Source organism: Haemaphysalis longicornis, unplaced genomic scaffold (assembly GCF_048455015.1).
Source record: "Haemaphysalis longicornis isolate Haplotype H1 unplaced genomic scaffold, Haemaphysalis longicornis Haplotype H1 scaffold_12, whole genome shotgun sequence".
NCBI classification, from domain to species: domain Eukaryota; kingdom Metazoa; phylum Arthropoda; class Arachnida; order Ixodida; family Ixodidae; genus Haemaphysalis; species Haemaphysalis longicornis.
The window spans coordinates 99541678-99560382 of record NW_027526225.1 but is presented as its reverse complement, the minus strand read 5'-3'; the positions used below and the strand labels follow the sequence as shown (position 1 = coordinate 99560382).

Genomic DNA, 18705 nt, shown 5'->3' with positions numbered 1-18705 from the left:
CTGCTGTAAAATGAATATGCATTACACTTAAGCGCAAATAGTTCGTTCGGAAAGCCTATAAGCCGTGCCTAATTTGCGGTTACTTTTTCCGTCCTCAGCCAATCGCACAGCTGAGCTCATGTGACATCATAGGTTCTGTTGCGGGAAATGAGCTCGTGGGTCGCATGGCCATTCCGTTTTTTTTTTTAGTTATGTAGCTTATTTGAGCGAAGTGTGCGTTAATGGTGGTGTCAGTATGATGCTATCGACGCAATCTTTCGAATGAACCGAACTTGTGTTTTGTCCTCATGGCTCCTTTAACACACATTTGTTCCCATATATCATATATTATAACATTTATCCGTCCCCATATGCCATTAGGAGCCAGAGCTAAGGAGAGGTCAGGCGCAAGGCCACCCAGTTGAAACAAACCCTCCTGCAATAGATTGCGACCTATGTGCGAGAACATTATCAAAGCAGCATGCCATTTACGAAGATGTACTTCTGACCCTGCGATTGTACGTGCGTGAATGAACCTTTTGTTGCCATGCAAGCATCTGCTTCGTACGCTATGCCCACATTGTGCACCTTCATCCTTCAAACTGCACATTGCTAGTGTAATGTTGTGCCGCATATACATCTTGGTGAACATCACCTGTAGGAACTGTCACACACCACAACATAGCAAATCTAGGAAGTACCATTACGGTCGCAACAAGTGTGACGAAGCTTGCCACATACGTACCCATTTTACATTATAAAAGTAATTTGGAAACATAAATACTCGAGCGTTCTTCGGCAGTCACAGCTGTTCATGCATTTCAGACGTACGCTACAGTGACTGCCGAAAACTGGCGGCTGCCGTGGCTTTGTTCCATCTTCTCTGGGCAGGGTGTAGCAATTTTCCTGTAAAGACTACTTCACTGCAGGTGTATGCATAATGATAGGAAGCCAACCACACGAAGAAGGAGATTATGGAGCTGAATGTAAACCGAAAGAGGGTTCTAAAAGGTTTTATAAGGGAAGTTCTGGTGTTGTTCAAGTAAAGCAGTCTTTACAAGTGTTCAGCACTAGGTGCAATGCAACCTTAGTTATGTGTGGTGAAAAGTGAAAGCCATTTCACTCAACGCGAAAGCTGTCGGAAGTGCAGAGCAGTGATTTGCCATAGTGGGCTGCGGCGCTGTTATCTGCTCACTGCTACCACCCAAAGCATTTCAAATTTCCCGCCTTCGCAGTGCTCGCGCACCCCCTGCCTGAAACTGCACCAGCAGGAGTTCTGTTCTTTTTGTGCTTGTTTTTCCTCCCGCACGTGCCGGCGTTGCACCGCCACTTTTTTTTCACTTACTATCGTAAAAACCAACTCACCGAGCATTCCGAACGAAATGATTGCGGGCGCTGCCGGCTAATTACATATATTTTGCCTCGAATGTACCTGCCGTTTTCTTTGCACTAAACAGCGAGGAGATGTACGACAAGCGCCAGCGGTTCACGAGGTTCGAACAGTTATGACTATTTAAACCGCTTGGCTTTCGAAGCCGGAACGCTGTGCGGCTCTACTTTGGTCCATCGAGCGACCTACGATGACAAGGCGAGCCTTTAAAGTGCTCTGCACTTAAAATTTCACCCAAGTGCAATCCAAGCCAACCTCGTCCTGCATCTCAATCTCAAACAGGCAAGTTTCGTCACACTGCTCTTTCATCCCCAACAACCCAAAATACAGACATGACACCACTTTGTGCCTACAAGCCAGCAGGTGCCTGCATTCAAGGCCTTCCTTTACCGCGTATCCACTCTGTTCTGCTTCGAATATACGAGCCAGAAAGTTCTAAAACATGCTTCACTGTGTATCAGCAAAGCACTACAAGGGCTCTTCTAAACATCAACCATCATCATCGTCGTCGTCTGCAAGACACGAGCGAACCAGCACCCGCACAGCTGAGAGCCCAGCCCACCTTGAGCAGGGTGATGTACTCGAAAAGTGTCCGCACGGAGGGGGGCACGGCACTGGCGTAGGCCAGCGCCACGCGCACAAACAGCGCGTGGAAGAGCCGGTCCCGCACGCTGTTCATCGGGTTCCCGCCCGCACTGTTGCCGCTACCGCCGCCGCCGGCATTGCGGGACAGGCCGTTGTTGTTGTTGTTGAAGTTGTTGTTGTTCAGGTTGTTGGCGGCGGCGCCCAGCAGGTGGGGGAGGATGCCGATGTTGAGCGCCATGGCGGCAGCCCCGGCAGAGAGAGGAGAGGAGACCGGGCCGGGCGGTGCCGTGTGGCGGGCGCCACGGGAAGCGGCGAGGCCTCAGGGAAACATCGTCGAGGGCGCGGACACGACAGCAGCCACCGTCAGGGGCGGTGCCGTGGCCCTGCGTTGAGGAATCATAGAAGGGCACACTGTCACTCAGGTTCGACGACGACAGAACAACATACAAAGTACTTGACACTCTCTATCAAGTATGCACCAACAAGCCCGCATTACCACGCTTTTTCATACGAAGTACAGTTCAGTGTAATCAGAAAAAAACAAGTTTCCACACAAATACCTCCGCCTTTGAGGCACACGAAATAAAGCATACGTCAGGGACAACGAAACTGCAGCCGCACGCGCTGTGTGCGAACAGCTGCGGCCACACTCGCGATGCGTCATACCAATAATTCGCGGAAAAAGAAAACAAACATTCATTCGCGAGACTTTTGCCCCCCTCCCCCAACCTTCGTCAATGTTTTGTCTTTTGCATTCGCGGCGCCTCGTCTGCAAAAGGTATCCCTCCTCAACAAGCTAAGGCAAGGAACGGGTACCCATAGCTCCGCAAGTTGGCTCTGCTGCAACGCACGGCAGTAGCATTTTCTGCCCAGCCCGAGCCATTACGTCGGCTTCGCCACCCGACACCGGAGCTGCGAAACGAAGCCAATTAGCGCGCAAGACCCCCAGCACCACGTGACCCCGAGTAAGTAGGTAGGTGAAACGTTTATTGAGAAAAAATAAAAAAAAACGGTTGAAAGGTAGCTGCGTTGAGAATGGGTGCCCTCGTTATCGCTGACTGCTAGGGTCGAGCGGGTAAGGCGGGGTTTGCGCGATGTCGGTGCAGCGAGCAGCACCTCCGTCGAAGGTGTTGCACTATGGCTTCGCCTATGCCGGGGTTGTACACGGGATGCATGTGACGTGGAATTGGTGCCAGAGTGGCACGCTAGGACACGAACCACAAACTATAACCGACCATTCTTAAAACCAATCTGCGGCGTACTCCCGACTTCGGAGCTCCAGCTCGCGATTCCCGCTGTCCGTCTACGGAATGAAGGATCTGCGCCACCAGTCCACACGCTTTCTTCAGCGTGAAAGTCCACTTGCCAGTGGGTGCTGATGTCTCTCCCCCAAGTGTGTGGCAAAAAGTTGGTGAACGTGTTCACTTTTCCTCTGTATAGTTACTCTCTGCATTACAAATTTCACCTTTTGCCTCACCCCCTCGCTAGGGGTTATCCTCCCCTTCTCTCTCTCACCCATTTCCTGTCTGCGTGTGTTCCCCATTCCCCACACCAGCAGGCGTTCCGGTGTCCACCCTTAGGTAAGACAAACGACGCCTGCTGGCTGTGTTCCCTTTACATTTTGACAATAAATTCATTCATTCATTCATTCATTCATTCATTCATTCATTCATTCATTAGGGGCGGTCCAGCCAGGATACCACTTGGCAGCTCGTGCTAAAACCTTCACGATAAGCACTACAATTGCCAAGTTCCCAGGAGAAAACAACGGCTGAGAGGACAACAAATCCACCGAGATGGCACGCTGCGGAAAACACGGCGGCGGCTACGATCAAGCACAGCGAACCACGGGACGTCGCTTGAGCAAGAACACACGCCGCATTTGCATCTTCGCCAACGCATGCATGCGAGCGGATTGCAAAAGAGCAAGCGAAATGGAACAAACAAAGCGACGAAATATTAGTACATACGGGGAAACCTGAGGCCGCTCTCTGACACAAAGCGTTATTATATAACGCCGGGTGACGCGACGTGTTTCCCCCGCGGCAGTTTGTTTAAACGCCCGTAATTGTAAACACCGGGGAACAGGTGCGTTCGAAAGGCACCCCGCCGGTGTCCTTGGCCTTTGGCGAGAGACGGCCTTTGTCTTTGGGGGGACACAGCCCCCCAGCGGGAAGTACAGGACGTTGCTTTGTACACGCCGCACGATTTCAGCATTAAATTTGAAGGGTCATCCTGACTTTGTATAAGGCGAGGAAGAGAACCAGCGCGAGCTAAAGAGAGAGCGAAGGACGAGGGAAATTTACTCGCGGAAAATCACGAGCCATCCAAGCGTCTTGGGGTGGCGCACGTTATTTTGCTGAAATAGCGGGCGCCCCAAAGCTGGAGTATGCGTTCTTGCGTCGCTCTCGCAGCCAGCGAGACTGCGCGTGACCATGGCTGAAGCGAAACCCGCGGCTCGTTCCTCGACTCACCCGATCAACTACGACGATCGTTGAGCTGAATATGTAGATTCCGCGCGTCGTTCTCAAGAAATGGATAAGAGGCAATCGTGAAGCGATCATGTGAGGAGGGTAGACGCATCTACCTGCACAATGTGCGCATCTACCTTTACAAAAAAGCTTCGCTGGCCATGGCAGCGAAGGTTTTAGCACACGAGCTGACACAAAATTTAGATTAAAAGGTACGAGCCAATTTTACTTCTCTTGAGCGTTAATGGCGGTACTCCCTAAGAAAGACGCGTACACATTCGCTCTGACTCTACCAATCTTTAAAGTGGTGACTGCTGAGAACTAGACCCCGCAAAGTGCGTCTCCAAGTGATGATACGTGGAACCTTGAGGCCCAAATCATATTTTGAACTGCGTGCGACTTTGGTGGTGACCGCGTGCTAATAGCGCGCCCGCACACACGCACACGCACACACACGCACGCACGCACACACGCACAGGGACGTCCGTTCTCCAACGCCTCGCGCTTCAAAGACAGGTGAAGCATCGTGAGTTTTTTTTTTTTTTCCTCAAACATGAGAAATGCATGAAACCCTAGCCAAATAAGGTTCGTTTTAAAATCAAGCTTCTGGAAGGACGCCCACATACCACGATCAGTTGCGGGAGTCATTCACCGGCAGCAAGGTTCCTTCCCTCTCTTGCCTCGATTCTCGCTCCGCGAGACAGGCAATATGTCGTTCTATACAAAACGCCTATTTAAAAGGGTCGCGAAAACAAACTGCATTCGCCTTTGCTTAATCTGTGCTTGGGCAAACCTTTCAGGAGAGTAAACCCGAACTGTTTGAGCAATCCACTGCTTCTAGATTTTACGACACGTAGTCGAGTGTCCACCGCCTCCGGTTTTAGTTACGGCAGCACTACTCCGCGACGCTCGAAACGCCGTACGTGTCAAGCGCAATCGCTGATTCGCGGCGTTCGGCGCTTCCCTTCTATCGACTACGGAGGGCCTGCCACTCCCACCGACTCCGTTTCGAGCCCTGCGCGTGCATGGTTTCGCATTTCAACTCACTTCTGAGCACGAGGCCGCGGGTTCGATTCCCGGCCGCGGCGGCCGCTTTTCTGACGGAGGCGAAAAGCGAAAACGCCCGTGTGTTCGAGACTTCGGCGCACGTTAAAGATCCCCTGCAGGTGGTCAAAATTAATCCGGAGCCCTCCACTACGGCGCGGCTCATCGCGCCTGCGTTGCGTCGGCGCGTTAAACCCTACATTCGATCGATCGATCAATCAATCAATCAATCAATCAATCAATCAATCAATCAATCAATCAATCAATCAATCAATCAATCAATCAATCAATCAATCAATCAATCAATCTCTACGCACTTGCCTCGCTCTACAGCGCGTCCTTGCAGGTCGAGTTACCAGCCCGCTCATTTTTACAAACCCTGCGACGGAAACCCGCTGTCGTGGGGTGGTGAATACCGAAACTATCTATGCAAGAATGAAAATCTTCACGACGATAGGCGATCTGGGTGCGCAGTGCTAAGGGCGGCCGGGTCGTGCTATGGAGAAACCGACCGTGGGATCGCTCCCCAGTCGAAATACTGGATTGTGTTCCTCAAAAGATGAACTCGGCTCGTGTTTACAGCTTTCTCCGCACCGTGCAGACAAAAGAATGGCGGCCGGCCACACACGGGGTGCTGCGAATTCCACCCCCACAAGTCGTTATCACTGAAATGAACTTATTTAAATTCATTGGGCTCAATTACTGACGCCGGCTGATATGCTCCCGGCATAGAAAATAAAATTTAGACTAGCCGTTGTGTCACGCCTCGGCCAGTGGCCCCTTACGTGCGCGCACGCTCCCTACTCACGCTGACGCCGTGCCTTTAACGGAGTTTCTCGACCAACCATTCGTAGCAAGGACACACTCCATCTCACAAGTTGGCGGCAATGTCTGGTGACGCACGCCGCAATTAGTGACACAGCAGCGGTGCTTGTGTAGCCGAGGCTGCGAACGTCGCTAGCCTCGAATAATGCGCGCGGCGAATGCATCGCAATGCGGGCCCGGCAGGTAGGTCGGTGCACGCAGGGGGAAACGTGCACCGAAAGCTACGAAGACGGCACAATGGACGTGAATGGCAGTGCCACGTGCCGGCCTGCGCACGTGCCACGAAGAGGAAGTGGCAACAAAAACAACGGGGGTCGAGTGTACCATCACCAGGACTTTGTCCCGGGAACTCTCGCCGCGAAAATATGGCACTCGCTAAAGAGCCGTTGGCACACTGCCGCGGCTACGGGACGCAGTCGGTACATTTTTCTGCTGCATTATTAAACCGCGCTCAGTTGTTCGTCAGCGCCCGTGTGGCGTGCTAATCTTGTTTTGTCCCGTCGCCTGCGCTGGTTGTTGCGAGGCACAAATATTTCTAGAAACGCGCCCCAGCGGCAAGCTGCTAGCGAGGCCTTCAAGGAAAAGTTGCTGCGATGCCCCGGCAGATATTTCCCTTTCTGTTGTTTCTTTTTGTTGTAGTTGTTGTTATTGTTGTTTCTCGTTTGCAACGTCGCCAAACCTCACCTATGACCACTGATCAGGCTACTCAAACAGCGTTACAAAATATTCATAATTCGTCCACACACGCCTACATACACGTTCAGTATTACATGTGCAGCCACGTATGCGAACTAGAGAACCCCCCCCCCCCTTTCTCTCTCTCACACACAGACAGACAGACAGACAGACAGAGAGAGATACAGACAGACAGACAGACAGACAGACAGACAGACAGACAGACAGACAGACAGACAGACAGACAGACAGACAGACAGACAGACGCGGAGGGCGTCTCAGAGAGGCGTGGGTAAGTTACACAACGAAAGAGCTACACAATGGAAGATTCCAACACCAGATATTCCTGCACCGGATACTCCGCACCGCCAGTATAGATTTCCCTACGATCAAATCTCACGCTGCATGATCACTTCACCCGATATTCCATCCAACATCTCCGCGCTTCACGTGTCGCCCCACATCAAAGCTCTCACGCCAAATGCGCCCGGTCTGTCCGTGACGTTCGCTGCAGTGCTTATGCGGCCCATGCACCAGTGGCTCCGGACAACATTCTCGCTGTCTCGTCAGACAGTTTACCCAGCCAGATATTTTAAAGTGTGGTACCCGTAGGCGGTCCTAACGCCAGGAAAACCTCCTGGGTGGTGACGTCAATTGGAACAGTTCAGCTGCTCTCAACAATTAATAATACTGAACAACCCGGACTCACGACTAGTATTCGAGAGAACAAACGTGACGATGGCCGCCGCCTGCTCCTCACGAACATTTCGCGCATGAAGGGTCGGTCCCGACCTTGTCTGACCAGCGGTGCTAACGGCTTACAAAGGCATTCCAGGGTCGCCTTGCCGAGGAACTGCTCATGGGTAAATGGTTCAACAACGCTGCATCCAAGCTCATGGCGTCTTCGCTAGAACCGGAGGACACCGTCGATACGTTTCAACACAATCTCACGAACCTGAAAAGAACGCACGAGCGTTCCCTCAGACCGCAGCAACTGAGCAGCACGTGGCCCAGGAGGCGGTCAGGGAAGCGATACGGAGGAGGGACCCGCCGCGGTGGCTCAGTGGCTAAGGCGTTGCGCTGCTGAGCACGAAGTCGCGGGTTCGATTCCCGGCCGCGGCGGCCGCTTTTCGGATGGAGGCGAAAAGCAAAAACGCCCGTGTGTACGAGATTTCGGCGCACGTTAAAGATCCCCAGGTGGTCAAAATTAATCCAGAGCCCTCCACTACGGCGCGCCTCATCGCCTGCGTTGCATCGGCGCGTTAAACCCCACAATCAATCAATCAATCAACGATACGGAGGAGGGTGCTACCAATCTCTGGGTCCGGAAAGGCCGCCACTGAAATTCTACATTGGCGTAAGATGGAAAAGTTCGGCTAGTTGGTGCAGATTCAGATTCATGACGGAAAACAGCGCAAGAAACAGGGACAAAAAATGAAGGGGCGACGCAGAGCGCTGACAGGGCTGCGCGTCGTCCCCTCTTCTTTCGACCCTGTATTTCTCGCGTCGTTTGTTATCATGAATCTAAAAAGTGGCACCGTATAACACCGAAACTCTGGCTGTATACAGCGCGAAGGGATTACCTGGGGTTTTAGAGGTAAGGCCATGGAGACATTAAAGGACATATCGCAGGATTAATCTAGGTTTCGGATAACGGGTGAGGGCTTCCAGGTGCTCAAAAGAATTATTTGGTGTGGTCGTACTTTCATTTCGGCCGTCCGTTTAGCCTATTGCTTATCTTACTGCTTCTCTAATCATTTCCCGCTTTTTTTTCTTCACACCATTTCAAAACAGCACAATTACGTAATTACGCGCATTATTCCGCCGTGACAGCCGCCGCGCTCACGTCATCTCGGGCACTGTGCCACCTTTTGTCGCCGCGCGCTTTGTAAACCCGCGACGCAAATTTCAAGGGCGGAGCAACGAACTCGGTGAAGGAATGGGATAAAAAAAATTAAGGGGGGGGGCATTCGGACAGCGCAGGACGGGGGCAGTATCAAGTCTAAGGAGAGGCCTTCGTCCTACCGTGGACACAAAACAGGATGACGATGATGCAGAGCCACGGTAAAACGAAGGTGACCCTGCCTGCTCATGGAGGCATACAATTTTATGGTGGCGGCATAAAAATACAACGGACCCCCGTTAATAAGAAGCCCACGGGGACCGCAAGAAACTTCGAATTAACCGAACTTACAATTAGACAGAGCGCAAAACAACAGCGTTGCCATTTGCCTGCGACACGTCTCCGTCCTTTATCTTGTTCCGAATCTCGACTTCCGTCGGCAGTTAGAGCGTGCAACACGGTTCGCCCTGATAGTCGAGACTTGTCGCTAAATTCGAAGCCTGAAGCGTCGCGCACCACGCAAGCTGCTCACACGGAGCTGCACGCGGCAAAGAAGGTTGACGAGCTGAAAAGAGAGATGCCGCTTTACGATTGTGCGCTGCCTCAGTTACGACGGCGCCGACATGGTGCTGAAAACAGCGGTGTTTTGGCGCTTAAAAATTCTGAATCGAGTGGCGATAACCGGGGTGCTTTTTATTCCAAATAAGTCCTAATTAACCAATGTATTATGTTTCAGCTTCAAACTATCGAGCGATTTCTTACACTGGATTGCGTGTAAAATGGCCGGGACCGGAACTTCACTTTCAAGTAACCGGTAACTCCAATGAGGCGACTTCGAACTATCGAGAGTTGACTGTTATGGCAAGGAAATGTCGCGCTTCGACAGTACTGGCGCATCGCAGCGTGGCGGAAGCAACACTTGCGAAAGACGCGGGACAAAGAGCGAGACACATGGACGACTGGTGCATGCGATTCGCATGCGACTGATCCGCCAAAACCGGTCCTAGCAATAAGCCGTAACGATCAGTCGCATGCGAATCGCATGCACCAGTCGTCCATGTGTCTCGCGCTTAACCGCGAACACCTCCCCCTCCCGCCCACACCTCCCACGCAACCGGCGCGATTACGTTTCTCCTTCGGCTACATTTTTTTTTTCGTCATCCCAGGCGCCGCAGCGTATACGGTGACAATTGTCTCGAGCGTCGCAGCGGGCTGCGGTGCCAGCGGCCGCGAACCAACGCGACCAAGACAAAGCGAACAGGTGTCGACACAGAAAGATGGGCAACGCTAAGGAATGCTGTGAAACGATTCGCACTCTTCGTGTAATGACCGGGAGTAATCCACTGCATGAATGATCGCGTGAAAAGTAAACCGAAAAGCAGTCGCGGAAATAGTAAGAAAGACAGTCCTCAAGAATGGATCAAAGCTGAACTATCTTGCGCAATCCCAAACGGCACTACTACAAGTTAGCGCAGCAACTCATGGGGCAACTTCAGGCAAGCTATGTGAAGCGGCTATTCCACTTACACAATGGAAAGGTGACATCACAACTGTCTTATCACCCTCGTCGCACGCGGGTGATAAGGATTTTGCTATCCCCTCGTCCTCCCCCGTCTCATCAGTTAACAAGGAACTGTCCTAGGTTAACGCTTCAAGGCAGTGGTCCTTTGATCGCTGCAAGCCGCCCTGAGCAATTAAAAAAATCAGCTCATGGGCCCCTTTAAGTACCTTGCACCGAGATAACGTACGCAAAACAATCGCACAGAGCGAAGTCCAAATATTTTCTTTGCACTGACAAGATTTTTTTTTTTCAGCACGCGGACGCGGGTTCGATTCTCGGACGTGGCGGTCGCTTTTTTGATGGAGGCGAAAAGCAAAAACGCCCGTGTGTACGAGATTTCGGCGCACGTTAAAGATCCCTTTCAAGTGGTCAAAATTAATCCGGAGCCCTCCACTACGACGCACCTCATCGCCTGCGTTGCGTCGGCGCGTTAAACCCTACAATCAATCAAATCAAGACAATTTTTTTTTTGCTCAACACGGGTGATCACTGTAGGTTAAGGTTAGTTCCTGCTGTCTTATTGCGAGCGGTACACCAACGACATGCCATCGAACTCAACGGACGGAAGTCAAAGGTCAGGCTCGACCTCATTCGTATTTCGCGCCTTCGGTTTCAGGTAAAGACAGGTCACGGAGAAATATTTTTTAGGAAATGGTAGCGACGTCCCGAATGACTCCTCCGACAGCTGAGGACACTCTCCACGCACACACGCCGAAAAGACGCGCAGAGGATAACGGGGTACGCAGCTTGTAAAGGCGCGTTGCGGGAAATCTGGCGCAGATTTCCTCCAGCAGCGGTGCCGGGGCAACGCTCTGCTCTTCTTGGAAAACATTCATCATCCAGTCGTATAGTTGTAATGAGCACGGGGATGAATTCTTAGACGCAAGCTCCCAGGAGCATCGTCCTTTCTGCACGACCCTTAAGTAACCGAGGCGTACACAAGCAATGAAAAATTTTAAGTGCAAGCTACCGCGGTACAGACTGACTACTCTCCCGGACCACATGGGTACGCCGGCCACAACTTAAGGGGCTCTGGCTTTAAGTAGTGCCTCATCCACTCCTTCTGCGGGTGTATTAACGAACACACCAGCCGTAGTAAAATGTTCCTTAAGGCGACTGCATTCAAAACAAGTTTCCGAAGTGACGCGTGAAATGAATGTTTTCGCCACAACGAAGCAAATGCTTTATAAAGGCACGACAGAAGAACTTGAGCGTGCTTTCCGCGACCACACTGATGCAGCCGCAGCCACGAACAGTTCGTTCCTTGGCCGTACCCCGTGCCCAGAAAAAGTGCACTCCGCCTCACTCATTCTCCCGCTAAGCTGGTGACGTCGTGGACCGCCAAGAAGAAAATCGACAAGGGCAAAATAAGTCGGGTGCCTATGTACAGGCTATCCGATCACGATTTAAATCACAATGGCCGCGGACATGTAAATTCCAAGAACGTCCTTCAATTGAACGTGCCTACTCTTAAGCACGAGCGATTTTATCCTTGCTGCAACTTAATTCGGGAGCCAGAAGGAGATATATATACCTCTCGTAAGATACGCCACCTCAGTCACAGCAGCGTCTGCCGCCAAGGTTACAGTGGGGCGGGACGTTCGCCTCACCTGTTCAAAGGAGCCGAGCTTGTCTGTTCAAAACACTGCGGCCCGGCTGGCAAGACACGCAGGCCGGGAACAGTACAAGCACTCGGGGGAGAGAGACACCGGCCGGAGGTAAGGCCGACAAGCTCCGAGCCCTCCGCGTGGGTAGTCGACGAGGGTGACGGAGCAGAGCTAGCACGCGGGTCCCGGAAGCTAGCCGAGTAGCCGAGGCAGCATCACACGCATTGGATCCCGAACGGCCCAGCGGCTGCGGGCCGCCTGGCCTCTCTACACCGTCGACGTCGTCGACGACGCTTGGGTAACACGCTCGGGCGACGAGCGGCCGCCGGTACTTGGCCTCGACCACTCTCACCACCCTGGTACTACTAGCCGGGGGTAGACGCGCAGGCGCGCGCCAGCGTCCTGCGATCAGCTGTGCGACGCCCTCCTTACCCTGAGAGTGCGGCGAAGGAGGGGGACGGAAAGAGACGGCGAACTGTCTCTCTCTCGCCTTCGTTCGCGAGCCCAACCGGCGCTTGTACGCAAACAACTGCTCTTGCGTCTCTTCCACGACGTGAAAAAACAACACGGACAGGGGTATATCCGTGAGCATTATAACAAGACACCCAAATGAATGCGAGATTGAGGCAGAGAACCACACTGTCCTCTAAAGCGAAGTTAGAACATTAAAAATTTCGTTTGAAAAAAAAAAAGACGATTTGTAAGTTAATACTACACTAATTTCATTAGCGCGACCACGCAATGTGGGCACAGTGGCGACAACGCCGCCCTCCTTGTCAGCTCAGCGATTCCACTATGGGAAAACGGGTGCAAGCTGAAAGAAATGGAACGAGCGCGAAGGGAGCCGTTAGCAGCAATATTAAGATTCTTCAAATCATACGGCAGAGAGCACTTGTAATATTCCTGCTAAGTGACACGCGCTTGCTATGTTGCTTCTGATATTACTGATATGGTCATTTCTGTCCCACTGTTATTGATTGCTCGTTGAGTCAATTTAGATGCGCCATCTGTTGTTTCGTCCCTCTGCGCGACAGCATAAAAATTTCCCTCCAGTTTGACGTGTGTGCGTGCGTGTGTGCGTATGCGTCCGCGCGTGTGAAGGCGCTTACACTTACACGGGGTACACCAAAATATAAATACTGCATAATTAATACAAAACTGATTTTGATCGCTCTGCGGGTTTATTTACATATACACACACCCACAGAGTGACAGTCTATTTTTCCCCATGAAGACTGCTGGAAGTACACACTCTCGCATCTACGTTATGCCCTTAGGGATAATAATTGCCAGCAACTTCTTAATTCACAGTAAAGAAGAAGCCAACGATCCCACTTTCAAATGTTTAAAGCTCGCAAACTTTTTTCAAATGTGTAATTTCTCTTGAGACAGGCTGCCAAATACAGCGGCGTTACATTTCAAACCCACAGTTCCTAGCAAACGGCTGTTCTCAAATTTTATGCATTTTCCAGGTTCTGCCCGAACTCTTATTGAAATTCCCTAACCAATGTAGAAGTGTTTGAATGTGTGCAGAGACCGACGCATCGTAAATACGCTGGCGAACTTCACTAAGAACACCACTAAATAAGTTTATTATAGCGTAATTCGGCCCCTGAAAAAATTTTGCCCTCAATTTTGTCGGGCACATGAGGTCTTTCCTACACAGCTTCGCCGTCATGCGGAAAAAGCTAAGTGCGCCTGCCATGCAGTGAAGCTAAAGGTGTGTGCGTGGCCAATAAGTCCACTCTTTTATTTTATTACTCAAAGAGTCAAAGTTTCGTAACATCCAAATACTTGAGATGCTTTTATACTCGGGAACAAGCTACGAAGGCGACAGCTCATCTACGGTATCCGTCCGCACAAGCGACGGACCCGGACGTCACCGGGCGGGCGCAAAAGACATTGCTATGAATGCGCGATATCGTCTGCCTTTTCTCACGTAGTTTGTCGTCGCTGGAGTGGTTTATAAGCATATTAAATCCATGAAATCACGGAAACAGCTCGCGCCATGTTCAAAACATTCCCAGTACCGCACTACTTGCGCCGCGCGGAGTAACATCCGACTGCGGTGATGAAGCACAGAAACTTCCGTTGCCGTTCTTAAGTTGTACGCGAGTGTAGTGGCAAAACAGCGCCGCAAATCAAATCAAACAGTCCACGCTATTCGGGATGTACCTTCAGCTAGGAAAGCTGAGCTAGCTGATTGTTAACGCTGTGAAGAAACACGCAGAGCACGACCGGCGCTCGTCCTCCGTTTCTCCTACTCTTCATCCTCGCCTGTCATGCGCGACGACGTGTCTGACGGCCTTCAATAAAGCTTGATTGTTATTTAAGAAGCACGCTTAACAATTTCCCCATTTTTTCACAACGCCTAGCAACCCCCCCCCCCCCCCCCGCCTTATTTCCCGATTTTAATGGTTTCTAGACAGTGCACATCGCACAATGCGCCCAACATGCGCGATAATTTATTTCTGGACGAACTTTGGCGACGCACGTCAGAAAGCGCAAGCTGAAACTGGTGAACACTTAACTCTGGAGCTGCCGGCAATTTCATAACTTAAGCATGCACCTCAAGGCAAGCCAATTAAAGGTTATTAAAATATTGTATTCTCGGTTAGGAACTGATTATCAGCGCACTTATTGTCGTCCTAGAAGCATAGTCTCGACGAAAAAAACCTACGAGGGGACCGCGTAGTTTTTCCATGAAACAAAAAAAAATAAAGAAGAGCTGCCGGGGCTTGCACACGTACGCTCGCCACAAAAAGAAAAAAAAAAATGAGAGGGTCGCTCCATTCCGCACCGCTTTTCTGATGGAGGCGGAAAGCGAAAACGCCCGTGTGTTCGAGATTTCGGCGCACGTTAAAAATCCCCAGGTGGTCAATATTAATCCGGAGCCCTCCACTACGGCGCGCCTCATAGCGTCGGCGCGTTAAAACCTCATGATCAATCCATTCTGCAGAGGCCATCTGCCTTGGAGGATCGTTTATTTGCGTCATTTCACATAAGGTAAGCCTCAAATTTTAAAATTTCGGAGATTCTACTAGGATTCTACCTGGACTATTCGCAGCGCCGTAACGACGCACCTCCATAGCGTATGTACCCTCACAGACCAGCTCATAGCCTCATTGACCGGGTGTATAAACCAGAGCTAAGGTAGCCGCGGTTACGCGCTGCCGTGCGGCAGATGAAACGGAGGTTTCTGGCCCGCGCAAACCAAGGCTGGCAACAGCCCCAGCGTGACACCGCAAAGCAAGACAGCGACGGGGCTATCTGCACCCAGCGCGGTGCAGCGCAGATGGCGTTCTCAAATGACGCTGCAATGGCGCTGATATGCGCCCGGAAAAACAAACCAGCCACGCTTCCCGTGAAACACGAGATTCGTGCTCGCACTTGTGCTGGGAAGGCAGATTATCGATTGTGGGGTTTAACGCACCGACGCAACGCAGGCGACGAGGCGCGCCGTAGTGGAGGGCTCCGGATTAATTTACGCCACCTGGGGATCTTCAACGTGCGCCGAAATCGCGTACACACGGGCGTTTTTGCTTTTCGCCTCCGTCAGAAAAGCGGCCGCCGCGGCCGGGAACCGAACCCGCGCCCTCGTGCTCAGCAGCGCAACGCCTTAGCCACTGAGCCACCGCGGCGGGTGAGAAGGCAGATGAACTGGGCGCATGGCGGACGGCGAACATGTCCTGTACATGTGGCCAAGAATGCACGTACTGTCGTTACAAAGCGTCCAAAGTTCGGCACTTGGCAGTACATTACTGTTTCAGTAGTAAAACAAAACTAACTCGCCACTACAGTACTGCGAAAGTGGGCTAGAAACAAATGTTGGCGTGCTAGAAACAAATCTTTCTAGCACGTGATATTAAGAGGTCACACAGAAGTTAGCTGAAAGGTATACGAGCAAATTTTCTCTCGTTCGCGCGTGGACAGCGGTGATATTAACGATAACTAATCTCTCTCTCTCTCTCTCTCTCTCTCTCTCTCTCTCTCTCTCTCTCTCTCTCTCTCTCTCTCTCTCTCTCTCTGGATTGCCTCCTCGGCAGTGTAAACAAGGGATTGCCTCCTCGGCAGTTGCACAGCGCAAGTCGGGCGGGTTTGTAATCTATGTGGCACCACGATGGAGTGGCGTAGCCAGAAATTCTTTTCAGTGCGCGTTATACGCCACGGGCAAAAACACCTAAAACAAAGAGATCCTGCGCCCGAACAACATTTTACTCGGTTTTCGGATTTAATAAGCCTACACCCTTCATATATTTGCTTTTACATGATAGTATATCAATCCGGTGTGTAAATAGCACAGGGGGTGGGGGGGAGAGGGCGACAGAAAAGGGGAGGGAGGGATGCGGCGCACCGAAAATTTCTGGGGCTGTTCTGACACCGAAACACCCCCCTTGGATACGCCCCTGCCACGGTGGAACAAAATTACGCGCCGTTTCAACAAGGCCTTTTGGGCGACGTAACTGTTCCGCTGTTTCCAATAAAAGCCTCGAAAGTGCGCTCAACGGGCGGTGACAGACCAAACCCAAGATACGACCCGAATTGTATCTCAGAAAAGCGCTGGCGTCGTCGCTCTGAACGTAAACCTAGCCCCTTCAGTGCCCCCCACACCCCCCCTTTTTTTTTCCTCCGAGAAACCCGCCCGCAACCTTTGACCTCACCTGGGAAACGATGGGCCCGCCTCCTAGCTAAAGTAAGGACGGCAGCCCTTGGGGCGGACGTTAATACCCTAACGAGATGCTGACGTGAATACTTTGCCAATCCTGCCCTCTTCGAGATCCTTCGAGGAGGATAACTTGCGCAGCAGAAAAAAAAATTGACTCAAAAAAAAAAAGGAAGACTCATCAGACGGGCGCTATATAAAGGCCGGAAGAGGCAGAATTAATGCAGGACCAGAAACAAAGCCCAGAGGCAAGGAACTAAATCATGAAGGACAAAGGTGTCGAGTAAATTGTCGGAGCGAAAAGTGGGCACAGCGGAGCCGAAATAAACCCAAAGAGAAAGAGCACGCCCACAAGTAATACGCACTCAAACAAGAGACGCAAAAACGAAAAAAAAAAAAAAAAGCAAGTGACGGTGAAAGGAAAGATACAATGAAGTTGAAAACGAAAGCAGGAAAAGGGATATCGTTACGAGAAAGGCGTGGGAGGGGAAACCCGAGGCACGCAGGGCAGCAACAATGCGAAAAGAAACGAGCCGCTCACAAAACGGGGTCGCGGAAGACGGCACTGCGTCGTCATTCAATGCGCCGCCCTCTCGCTAATGAAGCCAAGAGGGTCGTGGCCGCGCCGCGAGCGCTCTTTGAACACTTGACGCTGTGCTCTGATAGCGCGCCCTAAGGTGAGCACCACATTTTCCACTTGATAAGCCACCCCTGCCGGCGCGTCACAAGGCGCACCTTACACTAACTACCACGAACACACGCTCAAAAGAAAAAGAAATGGCTGACGAATACATCACTCCCCAATGCGAAATTTGTGCGCAGCGCGAACTGCTGTTACGGCGCATATCTGCTGCGTTTCGGGAAGTGATCGCGTGAACAGCGAACGCACGGCGGCGCGCGCTACTCTGCCGTTCCCTCGCAGCGCGTATTCGCCGCTGCCGAATATGTTGCAAATTGTGTTTGAACCTCCCGCGCAAATGTCACGTGGTTCGGATGAGTCACGCAACGAGGAGCATGTCTCACTGCCTCCCCCTCACACTCGTGCCAAGCGTCGCCGCCGGAGAGCGTCTCGTATACGAGCTCACCATACTGCTCACACTGCCCTCACACTTTCATGCGCCGTCTTCTTCTATCTCTGCGGGCTCGGTTACGACTCCGTCGCCGCCGCCAAAGCACAGCAGCGGCTGTCAAAGTACTGCGCGCTAAAACGCTCCTGTAGTCGGGCCATAACTCATACACAAAGCACGCCCTCATATCGTAGTGGTGGGAATCAAACCCGAGTTCCTAATTCACGTAGCGCGTCTTGGCTCGCGCCATTTTCGCTGTTAGCGCTCTTGGTGCCACTTGACTCTCCGGTACTCATGAGTCGGACCTTTTAAGAATCACCGTCGAGACAAACACACACTGGTGCCAGAGTTCATACATGCCGGCATTAGTTCGAAATTAATGAAAACTTGAGCCCCTTGAGGCAAAGTACATCTGCGCAAGCGATGTGTAAATAAGTAAATATATTATGATTGGGAGAGAGAGAGAATACATTGCTGAGCGTCTAAAGTGGGTCCTGTGGCCCGTTGCGATTGGTTCCTTGTTCATTGGAGCCCATATGACGTCATGACCGCCTGCGCCCGGTCGACCAGCGCAAGCTGCGTCGCCAGTGAGGAGCTGCACATCAAAATCTGCCATTGCTCTCTAAAAGATCGGGTGGGGGGATGGAGGAGGGGTGTATTTTCTGAGCTGAAGTCGTACTCCCCAATTGTGTAGCGAAAACTTAACGGGACGAGAGAAGGACAATGGGAGCGCTTACTAACAAGTGAGTTTTTATTGAAAATTACAAAAACGAAGAGTTGAGCCTGTGCGCTAACCACAGCCGTGACGTAGACCACAAGTCCAACACACAAAGAAAACTGAAGCTCAAGTGCTGCCAAGATACGCAACTTCACTATCCAGCAAGGAAACGGAGGGCACGTGTCAGAGTTCTTTCTTATCAACAAGGTTCCTAAAATTTCCCTCGTGCGCACGTCTTTGCGTGAAAAGAGAACACTTGTACGGTTAAACTTGGGGT

At 51.6% G+C, this 18705-nt stretch overlaps 1 protein-coding gene across 5 annotated transcripts in view; it reads right to left on the bottom strand.

The window, feature by feature from the left end:
- Nucleotides 1-18705, bottom strand: part of LOC144163090 (membralin) — a 170048-nt gene that overhangs the window by 57007 nt on the left and 94336 nt on the right. For 4 of the 5 annotated variants that reach the window (XM_077693890.1, XM_077693892.1, XM_077693893.1 and 1 more), the window contains one exon: nt 1932-2337. In XM_077693890.1, the coding sequence (XP_077550016.1) occupies nt 1932-2192 (261 nt within the window). In that variant the 5' untranslated portion in view covers nt 2193-2337. Of the gene's footprint in view, nt 1-1931; nt 2338-11983; nt 12390-18705 lie in introns of those variants that run through there. The other variant, XM_077693891.1, reaches the window with a different exon arrangement.